At 41.3% G+C, this 19,493-nt stretch overlaps 3 protein-coding genes and 1 long non-coding RNA gene across 10 annotated transcripts in view; 2 read left to right on the top strand and 2 right to left on the bottom strand.

Annotated features, from left to right (window-relative positions):
• Nucleotides 1-268: 268 nt before the first annotated feature.
• Nucleotides 269-5,996, bottom strand: LOC122882425 (mitochondrial glutamate carrier 1-like). The gene is made up of 10 exons (XM_044209769.1): nt 5,852-5,996; nt 4,692-4,802; nt 4,028-4,153; nt 3,521-3,576; nt 2,924-3,014; nt 2,727-2,845; nt 2,421-2,616; nt 2,164-2,321; nt 1,968-2,043; nt 269-1,865 (listed from the first exon to the last, which is right to left on the bottom strand). The coding sequence occupies exons 2-10, from the start codon at nt 4,712-4,714 to the stop codon at nt 1,706-1,708; spliced, it is 1,005 nt and encodes a 334-aa protein (XP_044065704.1). The 5' UTR covers nt 4,715-4,802; nt 5,852-5,996; the 3' UTR covers nt 269-1,705.
• A 467-nt stretch (nt 5,997-6,463) lies between these two features.
• On the bottom strand, nt 6,464-18,660 carry LOC122882444 (follitropin subunit beta-like). 5 transcript variants are annotated; one of them, XM_044209806.1, is made up of 4 exons: nt 18,642-18,660; nt 7,465-7,481; nt 7,188-7,350; nt 6,464-6,884 (listed from the first exon to the last, which is right to left on the bottom strand). In XM_044209806.1, exons 2-4 carry the CDS (start codon nt 7,470-7,472, stop codon nt 6,606-6,608), a joined length of 450 nt encoding a protein of 149 aa, XP_044065741.1. In that variant the 5' UTR covers nt 7,473-7,481; nt 18,642-18,660; the 3' UTR covers nt 6,464-6,605. The 5 variants fall into 5 exon arrangements, with proteins under 5 accessions (XP_044065741.1, XP_044065739.1, XP_044065740.1 ...); XM_044209804.1 differs by lacking the exon at nt 18,642-18,660 and adding an exon at nt 15,361-15,496; XM_044209805.1 differs by lacking the exon at nt 18,642-18,660 and adding an exon at nt 15,371-15,493.
• LOC122882446 lies at nt 9,724-15,713 on the top strand. Of its 2 annotated transcripts, XR_006379362.1 has the most exons (3): nt 9,731-14,447; nt 14,665-15,310; nt 15,402-15,713. It is a non-coding gene; the product is annotated as an uncharacterized LOC122882446 (long non-coding RNA). The 2 variants fall into 2 exon arrangements; XR_006379361.1 differs by having other exon boundaries at nt 9,724-15,310.
• The window catches only part of camkvl (CaM kinase-like vesicle-associated, like), a 44,033-nt gene continuing 43,186 nt past the window's right edge, over nt 18,647-19,493 (top strand). Inside the window, exon 1 of one of the 2 annotated variants that reach the window (XM_044209734.1) lies at nt 18,647-18,849. The gene's annotated coding sequence lies outside the window, so the exon portion shown is untranslated. The remainder of the gene's footprint in view (nt 18,850-19,493) is intronic. The other variant, XM_044209736.1, reaches the window with a different exon arrangement.

A 19,493-nucleotide genomic window follows, 5' to 3' on the forward strand; every position in this document is an offset into this window, starting at 1 on the left:
ATAGTTATGCATGTAATGCTCCAGGGCCCAGGGTAGGGTTACCCCAACACTGCAGCATGAGCATTTTTACTGCCACAAACCTATCCATGCCAGTGTAGAGGAGTAGGGTAACACATTTAAGCTTGCATCAGAAAAAGTATTGTGATGTCTACAGTCAACCTGCTGCTATTTCCAACAGCCCCTACCTGAGAATATGACTGAATGAGGTCCACCCTTGTGACTATAATATGTAATAATACAGGCTACACATACTCCACAAATAACACAATTAACACTGCATTAAAAATATTTATTCAGCATTTAGAAATCTGTATTTACATTCGTAATTCATTCTGAAATGAATCTTCTCAACTGGTTGAAAGACTTTCAAAAATGTTGAAATGTTAACGGTCTCAATAAGTTTAACTTGCAGTTTGAGAAAATCGAAAAAAAAATACAGGATACATATTTACATTGGTAAAGTACTTTTACCCATGAAACAAGTATGCAGTCCATCATTGCACCCTGTTCTGCTTCTAAATGCCTAACATGATACATTTGTGTGGACTCCTGTATCTCTATCTGACAAGAGAACCTGACCAGTCACAGGCAACCACAGTCAACTATGGGAAAGTGGCTATGTGTAAATCATGTTGCACTTTTTTCAATAGACTTGGTCCCAAAAGCACAGCGGATCCCATCAATAAAGTCTTGTCCATCATCAGACTAGTTTACCACCATCAACTGCAGAAGCCCTTATTGAGCTGTTCAGCTGCAGAGTTCAAGCTTGCACGTTACATAAACAGTTGTGTAGGCTGCCAGGGAAAGATTCATAGTGCCCAGTAAAAAACCCAAACACCTCAACCGCCATTGTTCTGAAAAATAAACACCAGAGAGCATCTATGGTCAGCTACAGTCTTGGTACCAAGTATAAAGCAGTGCAGACAAGGAGGCAACCAATTCAGAAGCACTGGAAATCACTCCTCGTAACAGAAACAATACAGAATCCCTGTTTGGCAGCTCAGTGGGCAAATAGTCCAAATGTTTTTGTTCATTCATAAGCTATGACACCCTTCAGTTTTCCCACATCTTTTCCCCAACCAGGACAACATGTGACAATCATTTTGTGAGAGAAGTTATTTACCAAATGATATCTGCTTTAAAACCAAATACACTATATACAAAGACAGGGATCAACATCCATGGCCCAGTTTCACATGTAACCCTTTCAAAACAGGATTTAAACTATTCAAGTAAATTTTCAATAGTCTGCCTTTGTTATTACTTAGTAGATGCCCCCTAACACAATAAGGTTTCTTTTGCAACACCATTAACAGCCATCACCTAGTGGTTGACAAGATGGGGCAGTTAGAGGAGATATATACAGGTTAGGGTTTACAGTCAAGGGTAACTGATATGGAGCACATTTAGGGATGGGGCTAAATCTAAGGAAACAGGGGGAAAGGTTTGGTGCCACAGGAGTAGAGTCAAGTCTGATCTGGGTGAAATGGTGATCAATGTAGGACTGTCAAGTCCTTAAGAGATAGTCATGCTAAAGACATAATTTGAAACCATTATGAATATAAATGGTCCTTTAGCATTTTACTCTGAAAGCCTCCGACAATAAAGAAGGTACACAGTAACAGAGAGCTGGGTCCATGGCTATGCCCAGGGCATAGCTGTCTGTAATTTAATGAGGTGGCAGAAAGACTATGAAACAGCTTGTTTATGCAGAGTAGATGTTGTAGGGGGTGTACCCCAGTAAGCACTCTCCAACTCCTACAAAGTACACAACCTGGGCAATGCCAAAGAGTGGCGCAATAACCAGGGCCCGGCAACCGGCCCCCTTGAGGAACGCTCCGGGACCCTCCTTTCTCAGGATCTTTCTGGAATGGAAGAGAGAGCAGGGTTAGCATGTAACTTGTGCAATTCATGCGAACCATGATGAGGAAAAGGCATACAGTTTGATGGCTGTATGACTAATTTACCTGACACAGTCCACCACTCCGTTGTAGGTTTCCTCATTAGCTCCTTTTCTGAGTGATTGTAGCCTTGTCTTGACCACTGCACAAGACATACAAAACTTAGTTTAGTTGACAACTTAAAATTTCAGTTAAATATAAAACTGATGATCATTTCCCAGTCCCCCAAACATTGACCAGTTATCTGCATAGAGTCACTCACCGTCGCAAGGGCTGACAGTCACAGCAGCCATGGATCCAGCCAAGCAGCCAGACATAAAGGACCAATAGAAGGGCACAGATGGGTCTTCAGATGAACGCTGACCGAGCTGGTGCAGATGTGCAAAAAGAGGGAAGTACACAACAGAGAACGGAATGTCCCTGAAAAAGCAACAAACAAGTATGTTCACCACATTAACAGACCGGTGACCAAAGATAGAAAACCAGGTGAGCAAGAGCAAGCATTAAATGTCATCTCACCTCATCAATGTGGCTCCAAGTCCCCTGTACAGTCCTGTGACTCCTTTAGTCCTCAGCAGCTCTCTGGTGATCTGTGTGGCAGACACTCGCATGACTTGAGGCGCAGGGCTGGTGTTGTAGGAACGGCTAAGAACAGCACTGGTCCCCCCCATCTTCAGAGCCGTTACAACACAAGGCATCACTCTCTGCTGGGCCGCTGGCAGATACAGGAAACATATTGTGACTGTTTTTCACCAGAGCGTAAGTTAACGTCCCAAAGCATTATTTGCTGCTGGTAATCTATTCTTCTGATTTCCTTGTAATTACCTAGCCTGCCAGCATCCTGCAGCTGGATTTTGAGCATCTCCATGGGTGTGGTGACAATGACCTGGCACATTCCTGCACAGCATCCTGCCAACATCTCCTTGACCACCGTCAACCTGCCACTGAAGACACAGGCAGGGTTAAAAACCAAGAATGACATTGCAATACAGGAGTCTGTCTTTTTCAGTGATACTACTCACCCATCTTTGCTCAACTGGTGGCGGAAGAAGTCATTAGCAGCTAGTTTGATGGCTTTCTCTGGGGTTACCAGGGTGAGATTTACTGCAGCACCTGCAACAACAAGCGTAGTTCATGAAAAAAAGTTACATAAAAAGTAGAGACAACAAATCTAAAGACAGCAAGATATCTGTAAAAGAAATGAGCTCCACTCACTGGATCACAGAGATTGTCAATCAGATAAAGAAACAATAGCTTGTGAGGCATAAATTGGACATAGCTTCAGTGCAGGCTGTGCATTGAGTTGTGGTTATGTGGTCACGGTCTTACAAGATGGACCACTGACCCACTGATTAGCCCATTTACATGGAATTTGATCCAAGCACTGAGACACATCACAGCATGGAGGATAAAAGGAACTTGGCACAAGAAAATCTTCCTTTGGTTAAATTTGTAGGTTTGGTTTAGGTCACATACCAAACTTGTTGGTCAGACAAAAAGTATCAAAGTATGTCACAGATCTAAAATACTTCTATACGATATCCTTGAAGACTATTCAACAGGCGCGTATTTAAAAAGAAAAAAAAAAACGTTAGTATGGACAGTGTGACTAGTCTTACCTCTGTACATGCCAAAGTAGCCTTCAGATTTAACAGTCTTTATTAGGCAATCCATCCTGAAGGAAGAAAAACAAATGGATTAGTTATGCAAATGATTTACAGGAAACACTTGATGCTTATGCAATCATAATTAAGTGAGTATAATACAATACAATCAGGGCTTGGAAAGGAAGACTGGTCATGGGAAGAACCAACATACAAGGAGAACAAGGTTGTAATTTTCTGCTATCACAAAATAGGGTGAGTTGATTCACAAAAAGGAATTTCTCAAGCTTAATAATTTAAAATAAATCTACACAGTCACTGACCACAGAGAGACAGCCTACTGTAAAGGTGTCACTGAAAGGTGTTGATGAATAGACTGAAGAACTTGTATGGTAAGAAAGGGCTATTACACAGCATGTATGTGCATTTAATTAAGTTTACAATGTCAGGCAGGTTTTTGACAATGAAGATCCTTTCAATGTCGATGGGATCTTTTCTTTTGGTGGGTGTGGTTCTTCTTACATGCTCTTGTAGAGTTGCTGCCCACTGCGTTGGTTCTGCAGGCGGGTCTTGGCCAGGTCAATTGGGAACACACAGGTGACTCCTACCATGCCTGCAATCCCTCCATTGATCAATTTGGCTGGGAGGCTGTTAAAGGACAAGTCAAAACAGACATGTGCATAACAATCATTCCTTTTTTTTCCCCCCACCACATTTCTAGAAGTGGAGTAAGGCGGGGAACTTGTCAGGTGAGGTGACAAAACCTGCCGTAACTTAACTGAAGCAGTACAAGGATCGGTCATCTAAAGCTCAAGATCATTATCTGCATAGAAAAGTAGCCTAATTCATTATGCTTTTTAAAAAGGTGTATGTGCACACTGTATGTGAGGCATTAGCAACAGAACTGGGTATAGTGTGACTCTGGTCATCCAAAAATAACTTGTCGACAGAGTAAATACACAAACAACGTACAGGAGGCATTATATATCCCAAGGCTTCTATAATTTGGCATATTAGCTCTAGAGAAACAACAGATGGCGAACTAGAACTGTTTACTATATAAAATGGAATTTTAAAAAAAGCATCTCAAAGCATGCTTTATTCCTATTTTGCTCTGAGCAGCTTACATACTGTATCATGCTGAAGAGTGTGGTGTATTGTCCTGATGGACAGAGCAGGTTCATACCTAATCTGCTGTTGCTGGGCCATGGTTCTTGGTTGCCTTGAGTGCAAAAGTTGGTCAACACAAAAGGAGGAGGCCGCAGAGGGAGAGCAGGCTGAGAGTACCTGGGAGACACTGAGCAAGGCAAGAGTAGAGAGAAGCTCAGGGTTATATATAGAGCGAGGCAAGTCCAGCCCTGCAGATCCAGGGATAAATTCGACATAATTCCCACCCACTGCACTGCCAGCCAGGAAATTGAGCCAGGATCAGTCATCACACTATCATAAATCAAAAACCAAACCACAATCCAAATAGCTTCCAAGGATAAACCTGCCTACTGTGTGAGGGAATTAGTTCCAATTGAAAGCAGGTCATCTGTCCAAAGCCCCATGATCACAAAACTATACATCCAGTGAGTGGGTAAAAATCATAAAATAAAAAAAGTCTTCATTTATTATTTATCTACCATCTTGTTAAAATTTGTGGCAGTCGACGATTTGGGTTAAGAGAATCAGACAAGTTAGATGACACAACTATGAGTGCAAAAGGTGCTGCAGTACAATGGCTGGTTAATGTCACTCATGTATAGACAACTATATTTTGCACACATTCAATGTCATTCATAATCAAAAACACGTCTAGACTAGAAACAATAAAGCTCTTCAAGAAGAAATTCGAATGCTCCAAAACTGAATCTCGCAACTTCTTTCAAACTTTTAGCTTTTTTTGCTTCTAAAAAAAATGCACCTGAATGGATGTCAAGTTTTAGAGCTCGAAAGCGCCCCTAGTGGTCATTTTGTTACACGAAGTGATTCTGCAATCTGTGATTTGGGGAACAGGCGTCAATTAGAAAAAATACGTATGGTTTGACCAGATATTGAGTGCTACCACCAGTTTTCAATTCAAAACTGGTGACCGTATCTAATACTATGAGGTCACTATTTCAGGTAACAGCTGGTAAAGACTTCGCTGAAACTTCAAATCAGGACACAGGGTCACAGAATAAGGTGTAACATCGATTTCGAAAGGGAACTGGGTCTGCTCTGAATACATCCTGACGTTTCACATGGATCGGCCAGCTCCAAACCAAAAATTTACTTAGGCCACTTACAAAGATGCCAATGCAGCATTCGAACAAAACATCATTACTGTATGTTTTATTTAAAAGCCTGAGAATATCCTACCTTACTCTTCCTCCGCACAGCTGCAGGACTCAATGAATGAATGGGAAGAGCAAGTAGCAGCTACGGGTGCTTCACTTCATGGCCAATGAAAAGAGTTCCTTTATAAAATGGGATGAACCAAGTCGTCTCAGGAAACCGATTAACCCTGGTGAGCATGATGCAACATTTCCTTGAACTTGGGAGGAGACCTTTCTCACCGACTTTACCACGTGTAACTAATCAGGCCACATTAATCAATGGCCTCATACATAGTGCATGGCTCTCTAATAGCTAACTGACATACATTAAACACAGTCACATTATAGTTACAGCTGTCTCCTCTGTGAGAAAGGTCCATTATGTGCATATGTGCACAGGAGTAGCCTACAGTATGTAAGAATGCACAGTATGTGTGAAACCCTACAGAAACCCTGGTCAATCCGTACAAATGAACAAGAGCGTTCTCCCAAACTGAGTATATCAGAAATGAGGCTTTAATATGGAAATATACTTATTATGCACTCATTTATTTCCATTTATTCATTGTCATTTCATGCATTGACACAGGTAATACAATTCACAAAAAGTATATATAGTGCATGCTCAACACAGTGTTTTATTGCAGTATCTTACCTAACAAACTAGAGAAAACAACGTGACCAGCTGAGGAGCTGAGATGCACCACAATAACATCGACAAGCAGAAACACTGCTGGTCCATCGAGAACAGCTGTATCATTTGCAATGCAATGGTTGTGTCAGCTGTTGTGTCATGTTCAGGTTTCCGAAGCGGGCTGGGTCTGGCTCTTCACGCTGCTGCTGCTAAGGGTCATGGTGCATCGGTCAAAATATGAGATTCGGCTGGTGCGGATACAGTGGTGTGTGCGTGCGTCACAGCGCCTGCAGCTGCAACGGCGGGCAGCAGGATAATACAGCTGTGCGTTGACATCCTGAGGGCAGCCTGGCACACGGGCGACTCGGTACACCAGGGAAAGAGGCACACAGCTGCGCTGGATAACGAAGGTCCTCCCAAACCGTCCCCTCAAATTGGTGTCCTGAAAAAGAGGAAACAGTGCTGTTAGAACAGAACAGTATGACATTGTGGCAACTTTTTACATGGGATGGGGAGTGTGTGTGTGTATGTGTGTGTGTGTGTGTGTGTGTAGTATGTTTGCCACCACCTCCCTGTCTCATTGCACCCAAGCAACAGGGTGTTGCATCAAATATTCTTATCATGTGCATTTCAACATCACTTAATTATACACTTTGTTATAAACATCCCTCCTTTTTTTGCATCACACACACAATGTTCAGATGAAGAGTTTCCACAAAATGTGTGAGTATGTGTGTGTTGTCACCTGTGTGTAACAGTAGCCACTGCAGATAGTGGTGTTGATGGCCACACACTGGTCACAGTCATGCCTCTCAATCCATAAGGTATGATTCTTCAGCGCACAGGCACACGTCGTTCCACCCATCAGCGAGCACAGCAGCATGCATTTCAACACTAACGAAGGCATGCTGACAGTAAAAAAATAATTTTAAAAAACAATAGATGCACTCAGGACAATATCATTGCAACAATATCAATTTGTTAAAGTTCATGCAAACACAATTTGAAGAGAAAAAACATACCTTGACATATGACCTCCCTGTAGTTCATGAAATGAGATGTGGAATGAAGACAATATACAGTTAAGTGTGAAGAATTTGATTGTGGAGGAAATGATTTCAGTTATCCAATAAATCGGTTCTCTTTTTCAAATGAGATGTGATCTTTCTCTTTCTGGATTCTTCCTCTCTTTGTGTCCATTCAGTCCCCCAACTCTCCCCTGTTCCTCTCCTCTGTAATATCTGAAAAGATCAAGGATGTCCATCCTCTTTTATGGAAACCCTAATCCACCCTGACTGCCCCTGTAGACTTCAGTCTGCAGCATCATTCCAGAAATCACATGTCAGCTGTCTACAATGTTTATGTGATTCCACATGTTTTGGGTCATAAGAAGTCCTACCATACCCGTGTTTTGATTTCAGTCACAAGGTGCACCAAAATTCCTTGAAAGTGAGTCCCCTTTTAAAAGTTACATCTTGAAGTCAAATGAGTGTTGGCAAATTTGATAAATCTACACTGTAGACACTTATTTAGTAGCATAAAGTCCTATTTGTGCCACTTAACGATACGTTGATCAAATAATCAATTGACAAATCAGTAATATAAAAATGAATCAGTTATGAAATGTGAAAATAAAAGAAACAGATACATCTGCCAATGTCTTCATAATCAAAAAATGCATTTACGAATGAAAAACAAACACATAAAGAAATGTGTAAAAGAGTCATTCAATTTTGACAAAATTGAAAACAATAAACATAAATTATCTTCATTTTCTATTTTCCCTCAGGGGCCAGGAGATATGATCCAAACCATTAAAGATTTTTTTTAAATGGCACTAAAGCTAAATGAAATGGAATCAAGTTAAATTCAATAAAACTCTGATTAATTAATTCTGAATTCATTTTGATCATTGATAGTGATCTCATCTGGATGATGCTGGGTCAGCACTCACATGTTTCTGTCCTAGCTCAGGGAAAGTGTATGTCATCCTTCTCTAAGCCATTAATGCTCTCATTATTCCCATCTGTTCCTTATGTGAGTGGCCATGTGCCCTCAGATTTTTACCTCCCAAAATAGTCAATAAATATGTTTACCAAACACAACTGAGGATAAAGGGTCCATAATTCTTAGTGATGCTCATGGTGACCAGAAACTTAAGTACCAGAATCTAATACTTAATGTATTTCACCTGCTGCAGCTGGGTCCTTGTGTTGACTCCTCATCATCAATGACTAAATTCACATTATTTAAGTGCTAAATCTTATTCTAATCATCATGTCTAAAATGAAATTGCACGCCTCATGATCCTCAGTGCAAACAAAGGGTTAATCCCATTATCAAAATTTAAACCTTAAACCTGCTCCCAGATTGATTGACAGGTCTTTTAATATATAAACTAAAACTAGACAACAGTTGCTGATGCTGGATGGAAGTTTTTTTACATCAGCGCTGTTTGTAAACACTGGAATAATTCTAATCATTTGAGAAACCCAAAAAAGATAGTCTCTTTCATTTAGAAGTCAAATTCTTCAATCATCTATATGAATATATCTGCAATTTACATGGTCAACAAAAATACAGATCAGGATTCTTTAAGAAAACTGTTGTAAATCTACACTGAAATACATTAATAACAGTTTAATTTGACTACTTATACACACCATACAACGTGATCAGTTTTAAATTCTGCCACTGTTTTCTGACCTGGCCCCTGTTTCTATTTTGCTTTTACACTTATCATGTTGAGTCTCAGTTACTGAATGTAACAAATCCATTAGATAATTACAACAAAGTGGGTCGTGGACAGTTCAACAACTATCTGCCCTGATACAGATCCAGCTTTTTTGAAATGGGTGGATTATTGACAAGACATCTATTTAAAATATCTACAGTGGCCATGGTTCTTGACCGGAAAAAGGTGGTTTGCTCTCTTCGCGTGGGTGGGGAGTCCTTGCCCCAAGTGGAGGAGTTTAAGTATCTTGGGGTCTTGTTCACGAGTGAGGGACGGATGGAGCGTGAGATTGACAGGCGGATCGGTGCAGCGTCTGCAGTGATGCGGGCGCTGTATCGGACGGGCATGTCCCACCGGGAGGCGGCCCCGGGGAAGACCCAGGACAGCTGGAACATTGTGCGCCTCAGATCCCCGGAGGAGCTGGAGGAAGTGTCTGGGGCAGGTTAGTCAAACTCATGGTAAGCGGATGGATTTTGGATGGATGGCGTCAAACATTGTGAATTTTACAAATCATGACATTTTTAAAGTATTCTGTTAGATTACAGGATGATATCTGTGTCCTGTGCCCAGAAATAATGTTTAACAATAACTTTATTTGTCCTCAAATGGCAACTGGTTGTGCTGCAGTAAAACAGAGACACGTGATATAACACACAGCACATAGATGCAGAATATAAATACAAAGTAAAGAGAAATTATTTTAATAATAAATTATGAGTTTAACTGTAAAATCACAATAAATCCAAATCACATTTAGATCCTGAGTGGGTATATGTCCTCATGTTATCATTTCCTTGCAGAGTTTGGTGAGAGATGACAGGGGGTATGAAATTGTTTTTCTATCTGTTGGTTTGAATAATGGGACTCTAAAAAAAAGGTCTGAAACTCTGCATGCAAAAGTGAATGTTGTCAGGCAGGTTTGTTGTGCTGTGGTCAACTCCAATCTGCAGCCACATCGATAGAGAGGTCCAGAATTAATTTAGGAATGGGCCAACTCAAAGGACAAGTAATTTGATTACCCCTCTATTCAACCCTTTCCTTGTCTTCCTTATCATCATGACATCTGCAGGTGATGTTTGAGGTTTTAATTCTGTGGCTCTCCATTTCAGATCATACTGTACGGGTAACTCTACACGCTCCGATAAGGTCCTGGAACTGGGTCAGACAGAAACATTAACCCATTTTGTTTTATAGAAGCCTTGACACGGCCAGGCTCCCAGGTCAACAGGTCACACACTACACCACCAACAAGTCATTTTTCAGTTTGCTAAAGAAATCTTTCATTGACAGTTTTATTTGATTTGGCTAAATATTTTACAACACCTAACAGAAGCACACAATGAAAAAAAAAAACTAAATAAATAAATGCATATATACGTATATCTTGGGGCTAAATTTAAAAACAATTCTAAAAGAAAAAAGAAAATGTAATACTTTTATTTAATAATCATTACTAAAGTTTGCTCCAACTTAAGGAAACACACACAAACTACCAGCATTTTTCACCTGACTTACACAATTGAGGTGGCAAATAGTGTAGCTTTAAACCTGCTGAAAGCGCAAATGTAGTGTAATCAAAACAGTGGCACATGGGCTTCTGTGTCATTTGTACAGTGGTGCTTTGGTGGTGCTAAATGGCTATGTGTATCTTATTGGTATCTGTATTTTATTGGTTCTTCATTATTTTTATTAACCAGGTGTGTAGCATGTCTTTATACAAATGGACGTTGTTGGACGTTGTTACTGAATAAAACTTAAATAAAATTAAAATGTTTCAAAACGTGGAGGGAGAGTAGTCTGAATTGGGTTCTGGAGCTATGCTCCACCTCATTCATCGCGCTCATCCGCCAGCCGCGAGCGATTCCAAGTCAGTGAGTGTCACATCCACCGGTGGCGCTGAGAAACTGCGTCACCAAGTTTCTCCTGCGACGACCGCTCACAATGACCCATTTTTCTGTTCACTCGCTCACCCATATTAGGTGATACCCTGCAAGGGTAACTATTGGCTCCTGTCTCAGACCTTCCCCGAGGTGATTGATAGAGTGACGATGCACTCAGCGTGTGACCTCTACAATGAGCTTCCGCCCACGAAAGAGAAAATGGAGGTTGCGGGTATTAATGGAGTCACATGTGTACTTGCAATCTCTGTAATGGTGCAAATAATAAGAAATTTAATATTTTGACATTAAGGCTACCCGCGACATAAAGGCCACGCGTGGACATCGTACAACTTCTCATTTTCCCCTCGTTTGTATTTGAGGTATTTCTAAGTAAATAATGACATGGACGCCCGTGGCATGCTGGGAAACAGAGCCGTTTTCGTTGGTCTCTTTCTAATCATTCATATAAACCAGGAGCATTTTTGCATTTAACTTGCTCTTACAGTCTTTGCAAAAATAAAAACCCTCTAAATGTGGCGACCTTATACAAAGAAGATGCTTTATTTTAACCATAGTCAACCTTTCTCTCAATAACAATGCAATTAAATACACTGAATGTATTCGAATAGAAACCTATTGAAAACTACAGACGGATTGTGTGGGAACATTTTGATTTTTCCTCGTGGTGTTTTTATATGAACGCCCCATATGTTTGGTGTACATAATGTCAGTTTCCTGGATAATAAGTAAATTAATGCTTTATGGTACCAGTAACGGTAACATAACATAATCAAAAAATCTCTGACAACATTTATAAGGCAACAAGGCAGATGTTTAAATTAAATAAAACAATTCAACACTTGCTTTCACAACGCCTACCTCCAGAATCCCGGCATTTTGTGATATTTACTCTACTCTGAATTTACTCAAATTACACAGTAGTTCTCAGATATGCTCCCTGCTGTGACGACATTTGACCACTAGATGGCAGACAAACACAATCACATTTTGTTTTCAATCATGATTGGGGTGCTGTGTAGATACATCGTTTGTTTTCCACAGGCAGCTGTAATCTGAACAGCATAACTCATCTGAGCAGAAATGTTTTATAACACTCCCAGATCCAGAGGAGATGTCATTAACTCAAAACTAAAAGTTCAGTGGGACAGGTGTAAAATGAACATGGCCAGATGTCACAGCTGGTGAGGAAAGATGTTTGGTCCTCAGCCCACAGGTAAGGTATTTATTGTCCTTTCATATGATGGAATTCAGGCTGAATCGCCATTAAACTGCACAGCTTTGTGAACACACGCACACAGACAGTTCTGTAGGCAGCAGTGGACATCCTGCTTCCTTTGTCTTCTAATAAGAAGCCAAGGCAAGGTCCTCTTCACATGGATAGACAGCGGCAAAGAAAGAGTGGATGTACATCTTGTTTGGTTAAAGACAAAAAGGATTGTTGTGAAAGAATTGTGGGCTGGTAGACTGTCAAGCTTTCCAGTGAATCAAATTTGAAAATGAAGCATCTCCAAGGACAGTATGTAATAATTAATTTTCTGTTCTGTTTATCTGTTTGTCTCTTTCTGTTTGTGAGGATTTTTCTCACACCAGTTGCTAACACATTTATTTTACCTGTCAATATGGCAAAGACATCAACTTGAAATTGATTATAACCCTGCCAGTGTGAGGATATCAAACATACCATGTTCTGTCATCCAGGGTTATTGCTCCCCAAAAACAACAGCAGCCTATTTTAAATTGGGAGAGAGCAATATTTCCCATTTTTTTGACTGCCCTTGGTACACCTCTGGAGGAAGAGGAAATAGTTTGACCCAAATCATCAGTGGTGTCCTTGAAGACACACTCTTATTAATAACCTCAGGAATCTGGAGACCACCTCTACTCCTCTCCACTCCTCCCATCTCCTACCCCTCCTCTCCGTTGTGATCTTCCCTGTCCTAACTTTTATTCCACCTCCTTTTCTGGTCTGTGTGCACCTTCACTTTCACTCGCACGGACCCGCAAGGCCCCCACAGGGCCTCAAAATCAATCTCACAGTTCTTAAAATATTCAACCTAGTTGTGGAAGAGTGCTTACCAGTAAAATGTACAGAACTCACTCCTTCCTTTTACTCCTTCCCTGTCTTCCTAAGGACTCATGTACATTTCCTTTCATTTCAGTTTTGGCCTCAGTGGCATTTTTTTCATTTGTTTATTTAATATATGTGAGAGCAGACATGCATTTCCCTTTATTTCTCTTCCCTGATTTTAGTGTTTACTTTGACGAGAATTCCTTTATTTTATTATGTTTTATGTTTTCATGTTTCATGGAGGTAACAAATTAGTGTTTAGGGGGACCTAGAACTAAATTTCACTGCACTTTTTTTATTACCCATTACATATTGACCTGTGTCCTTTCACAACAGCTATGTCATGAAAAGGAGCCAGACTATGTGACTAAAAAATGTGACAATCAAAAAACTTTATAATAAACTTTAACATACCCTCTAACTACACTTTAATTACAGTGAAAATGGGTGAACAATGGAACACTTTATATTACAGCTCAGTATTTAATCATCATTTTAAAAACATAAACATAACTTATCAAACTAAAATCTATTTTATAGTTACAGCTATAAAGGCACACCCTTATTTCCCCAGCAACAACAATAAAGTTTTTTTTTTACAAAAACATTAAAACTATATTAACAATAATAAGTACTCCAAAATTAAATGCGTGTGAAAACCTGCCTATTAACTGAAAAAGGAAGGAAATAAAGGTTATTGGCACTCTGTAATTGGTGACCCCTGTCTCAGTAGGCTGTGACCCCCAGACAGCTGAAGAAATATCATCGATCACCCAGGATAAGAATAGCATCTGGAAGCTGGCCTATAGCCAACACTGATAACGTCTCCTCCTCACCAGTTTGGGTAATTAACAGAGACAGCATTCACGGTGATGCATCCAGCTGAAACTTCAAACAATCCCTGTACCTGCCTGTTACAACCTTTAACTAATGAGTTCTCCTGCCATTTAAGCTGCCACTATGAGAAAAAAAAATTGGAAAACTGTAGCGTGACCCAGGTCTGATCTAAAAGACACATTTAATGAAATACATGCTGATTCCATTATGTCTGGTGACGTTTTTTTTCAAACTGCTATTGATTTTTAAAGGCATGCAAATTTTTCCCAACCCAGTGCTGAAGTCAAGGAGGCATTGCCCGCCCTACATTACAACTCAAATATAGCGGCACCAATTAAGGCCAACTCTCCTATGCTACATTAAGCATGTGGGAGAAATCATTCTATATTGCTGTATTATTTATCTCTCAATGTCGGACTGTGCAGACAAGTACCTTGTCAGTGGATGAAATTAGCTGGAACTTCGGTGAGGTGCAGCATACTTAATTTGACTCTGCATAGATGTGAACATGATTGTACAGATAACAGAAATGCATCTGATTCACATTCATTTTTGCCCTTTAGTGGTAAAAGAAAGGGATCAGAGGGTTTAGTTTAGCCCTGATTTGGGGAATAAATAATCAGCCTGTTTATCTTTTTCTTTATTCTATTTCTCTTGCTTTCTCTCACTTCCTTCATTATAGCTGTCAGAGGAGGAGAGAAGTAATTACAACCTGCCTCTGACCCACACAGGCCTGCAGCCCAATGAGGAGGGCCAGTGGAGGGGCACAAAAAGAGAAGAAGATGCAGAAAAAAAGTGTATTAAGAGACAGACTGAGGAAAGAATGAGAGATAAAGAGGAAGAAGAGATAGCGGAGGGGAAGAAAGAATAGATAGGAGAGTGACTGAGTGAGGGATGCTGATGAATGACAGAACGAGGCAGAAGAGGGCAGGCGAGATGAAAGGATAGGGGGTGAGCAGGATGGCAGAGGGAGAAAGGGAGGGTAAGCTTCCGACAAAAGGAAGTGGGAGACAATCCAGTAAAACACATGGTGAGTGCATTTGTGTGTGTGTGGGCATGTATTCCCGCATGTTTGTGTCATAGTTAGCCACTATGCCCCCTGATCCTTTTGTGCTCTTCTGTATCTGCCTTCCCTTGTGTTTCCTGGCGGTCCCCTGTCTGTCTTGTTTGTGTAAGCGTGTGTGTGTATGTGTCTGTGTTCTGGGCTGGCTTCCAGATCTCCCGGCTGCGATTGATTACCGGCACACCTGATCATCATAATCATCAACCACCACCGTTTATCTACCGGGCTCATCCATACTATCAGCGCCAGATCGTCTTCGTACCCAGTACGCGCTACACGTAATGGCTCACGTAAGCAAACCTTTTTGAAGCTTACCTGTTCTTACCTGATGGTAACCTTGTTTATCTCCGTCCTAGATCTCTGGTCTGCCGGTGATCACCGCTTCCGTCTGTCTTTGGTTCTCCGGTATTTCCATTCAGTGCCAGCAGCCGCTACCTCCCTGTTTCACGACTATCGGACTCTGGTCCCAGTCTCGACGTGCCTTAACCTGATCAGCCAAGCCTTCAACCACGCCTGCCAGCCCAGAACCCGCTCCCCTGATCTCCGCTCGAAGCACCATCATCCAGCCCCCGACCCAGTCCGGTCGAGCTCACAGGACGACAACGTACTTCGCCAGACACGCCGCTGTCTCCTAATCCATCTGCACAATAAAACTGTTCAGAACTTGAGCTGCTCTGTCCGTGTGTCCTGCTTTTGGGTGCCAAGCTTGTTCTCACAACAGTTTGAGCAACAATGTGGTAAGGGAGTGTAAGCAGTAGATGGTCACAGCCCTAATAGCATTATATTACTTGATGCCAAATTTGAAATATACGCTAGAAGGCTAGATTGCAGCCTGTTAGGGATTTAATTCTAAATTAAGCCTGTAAGGAGAAAATGTGCATGTAAATCCATGTACCAAGCCATTACTCTATGTATGCACAACAATTAGAAGCATTTAAATCAGAGAGTTAAGACAACTGAGTGGGTGCCACGGTAGCTCATAAAGATGATGCTCGAGTCAGGATGATAATTATTAAAATACATCAATTGTTTTTCAGCCTCTAATCAAGCTTGTGAGGTTTATAATAGCTTATATGTATCTAAACTCAGAAACGTGCAAACACACACATTCCCTGAGTTAAAGCCAAGTGTGACAGAGAGGGAAACCAGAGGAATGGAGAAAAAACAGTGTGAGTTGAGAGAGAGAGAAAGGGGAAGCAGAATGTGACAAAGTGAGTGAAGGAGAGCCAGAGCTCTGAACCCGCCTTCTAGATGGCTGACGGCCTTGAAACCTGCCGGCTCCGAATGGTACATTTGGCACAGGGATGTTTGCTCTGAGTCCTCAAAGCTACGATGCGTTTTACTTTTATCCCAAAAGCTGTTTGGCTTTAATGACACAATTTAGTTGACCTCTTCTCTCTGTCTCTCTAGAAAAACGGGCTTTGTCCAGCATGTGGAGGGTCTTTAACAATGAGGGTGGTTTCTAACTTAGCTCTGATGCAGCCGTGGAGGTGAAGGACAGTGCTTATCGTTACAAATACAGTGACTCATGATGATGATTCATAATGAAACATAATGGTCATCTCACACCTCTGTGCCTGTTTTGAGTTCTGTATGGTTGCTGTCTTGGCCATATCTGATCCTACCAGGTTGTTCAGAAGACTTGATACTGCCAGTGTCATCAACAACGTCCACAATTGGATGACCAGTACAGTACTTAAGTACAGTTTTGAGGTACTTTGCCTGAGTATTTCCATTTTCTGCTATTTTATACAACTCCACTACAATTCAGAGGGAAATTTTATACTTTTTACTCCACTATTTATTTGACAGCTGTAGGTACTAGTTACTTTACATTAAAGAAAACGTATGATAAATTGCAATGTATAATTAGTGTGTTCCAAACTTTTTAGCCTGTGACCACTTACAAAAAAACAGTGTCTAGTTGGAGCTTCTTGTCACATGTCTATGAGTTGTTAACAGTTACACCAAAGAGACATGTAAAGTGTTTCACAAAATATATTCAGTCCAAAGCCCAAAAAAAAAAGAATTGAATGAATGAATTGAGAATTTTTTTTTTCATTGTGGTATTGGTAAAAAAAGATCTGAATAGTCCCTCCACCACCATCAAATACCCAGAAGGCGGACACAAGAACAGGAACACCTGACAGTATAATGCAATCCAATACAACAGCCCTGGCCCTGCATATAGTTGTGAAGCTTAAATATAGTATTATTTTGAGACTGTCATTGTTTGTCCAATGTTATGGTGATTTTTGAGGCTGTAGTTGCAACCATCCCATCACAGATATGATTTGCATGGTAAGCAAAAGTTTATTAATCAAAACCTTGTTGCCTTAACGTGCACTGTAATGGTGGGTGTAGCCAGTGCAGAACCACCAGAAACCTTCCCTGATGAGAAGCTATGCTGATATTTCTATTATTCCTAGTGTTTCCTAGTGTCATCACACACACATACCCCCAATGTATTTTCAGCAAATGGAAGCTGCAGACTCAAGGTCTCTTGTGAATGTCTGTGGGAAAAGACTGTAAGCACCTGGACAAAAAGGCAAAACCATAATGCCACACAGTGTGTGTGTGTGTGTGTGTGAGAGAGAGAGAGAGAGAGAGAGAGAGAGAGAGAGAGAGAGAGAGAGAGAGATTTGGTTGAAGTCTGCTAGAACAGAAAAGAGAGATCTGTTCTGCATCAAACTCAACTGGCCTTCTCTCTCTCTGTTTCTCTCTCTGTCTCTCCCCTCTCACACACCACACGCACACAACACACACGTATACACACAATCCACTAACAAGTATGTGCAGGCATGCAACCTCACAGACAGAAACCCAGTAGTTAGTTCCTGCGTCATTACAGTAGCCATCTGTCAGAATGCAGGCACACATACACCGACTTGGCTGTGTGCATGCATCCACTACACAGAAACACACACGCGCACATACCCACACACAGTGCTGCATGTAGTCACATTGCATATGCACAAGCACACACATTTACCCAGGAAATATCACATTTACCCAGGAAATATGGTGACCCTTTCTGCCCTGCTTGCCCTGCTAGTAGTCTGATAGATTTTACATGACGCATTAGATTTACTTGGATCGATCTAAGAGGTAAAAGGTTTCCTCTCCCTACTTCTCTCAGTTCTCGTTCTCTTCCTCTCTCCTTCCCTCTTGCCTTTCACTCCATCCCTACCCACATGAATCTGTCAGTGTGCCTGTGTATGCCAAAGACTGATGTCATTGTCCACCAGTGTGCTTCCAGTGTGTGAGATGAAATGGTGAATGTTGAGGTATAATCCCACGATTTAATCCTGACCACTCCCAATCTGCACACAGCCAAGCAACTCTTCTGACAGACACACAGACAGACAGTTTTGTTTAGCCATAAAAACATGCAGGGTTTGGAGGGGGGTGGAAGACACATTTTGGGCCTCCAGCAGCCTTTAATAATGATCTCACATTATTCAAAGATGCCCACCTGCTAGGCACTGAGAGAGAGGGAGAGAGAGAGATGAAAGATTATTTATTTGTCATGGGTGGGAGACAGTGAGTGAGTGGGAGGGAGGGCGGCAGTCAGAAACAAGCAAACTAATTCTCACCGAAGAACAGACAGTCGTGTCAAAGCAGGAGCTGCGGTTAGTTCACCTATCTGACGCTCTTTGCACATCACCAAAGATACGTTACCAGCGTATTTTTTTCTTCTTCTTCTTCGAGTCCAGGTACCAAGTGGGACCAGAGAGTTTCCATTTTGGATAGGGGGGCTGCAAACACACGCACCCACACTTCTCCAAGCCGCGACAACTCAAGGTAAGGCACGCTGTTAACTCAAAGCGTGGTGAATTAATGTCGCTTTAACGGCTGAATCCCTGCTGGCGGTAGGAAGCAGTCGATGAAGAGATAAAAAGAGATGTTTTCTGCCGTGCTGCTCCTGCTGATGATGTTGCGCGCTGTGCGGCCACCGCGCGCAAAACAGCTGCAGTGAAAATCTCCCAACTGGCAGAAAAGTGTCTGTCTGCTCGTCGTGCCAAAAAGTTAAACGAGATACAGCCGGTTATATGTAACAACTGACTTGTTGAATTTTTGACTGTATCTCTGTGCCTAACCAAAACTGTCCGTGATGGAGCGAGTGTAACGAACGTATTGCACTCTGGTGTTTTTATCCTTATTGTATCATTAACAGTAATTTTCTACTATTTCTATAATGTCCAGGCTTTCTGCGCAGCATTACAGTGAAAAGATGTTTTTTATGAGGGTATTCGCTCAATCTTAAGTGGCAGGTTTTAACTTCAGGATATTTGAAACCTCACATTTACGCTTTTAAAGCTCCTCACCAAAGAGAATAATTTTACAATTACAGTTGGTGCACTTAGGGTAGTCATTCTGTTCCACTGAGGATTCTCTCTCTCTCTCTCTCTCTCTCTCTCTCTCTGAGGAGTTATTGGCTGTTTCTG

This window comes from Siniperca chuatsi, linkage group LG10 (genome assembly GCF_020085105.1).
Source record: "Siniperca chuatsi isolate FFG_IHB_CAS linkage group LG10, ASM2008510v1, whole genome shotgun sequence".
NCBI lineage: Eukaryota > Metazoa > Chordata > Actinopteri > Centrarchiformes > Sinipercidae > Siniperca > Siniperca chuatsi.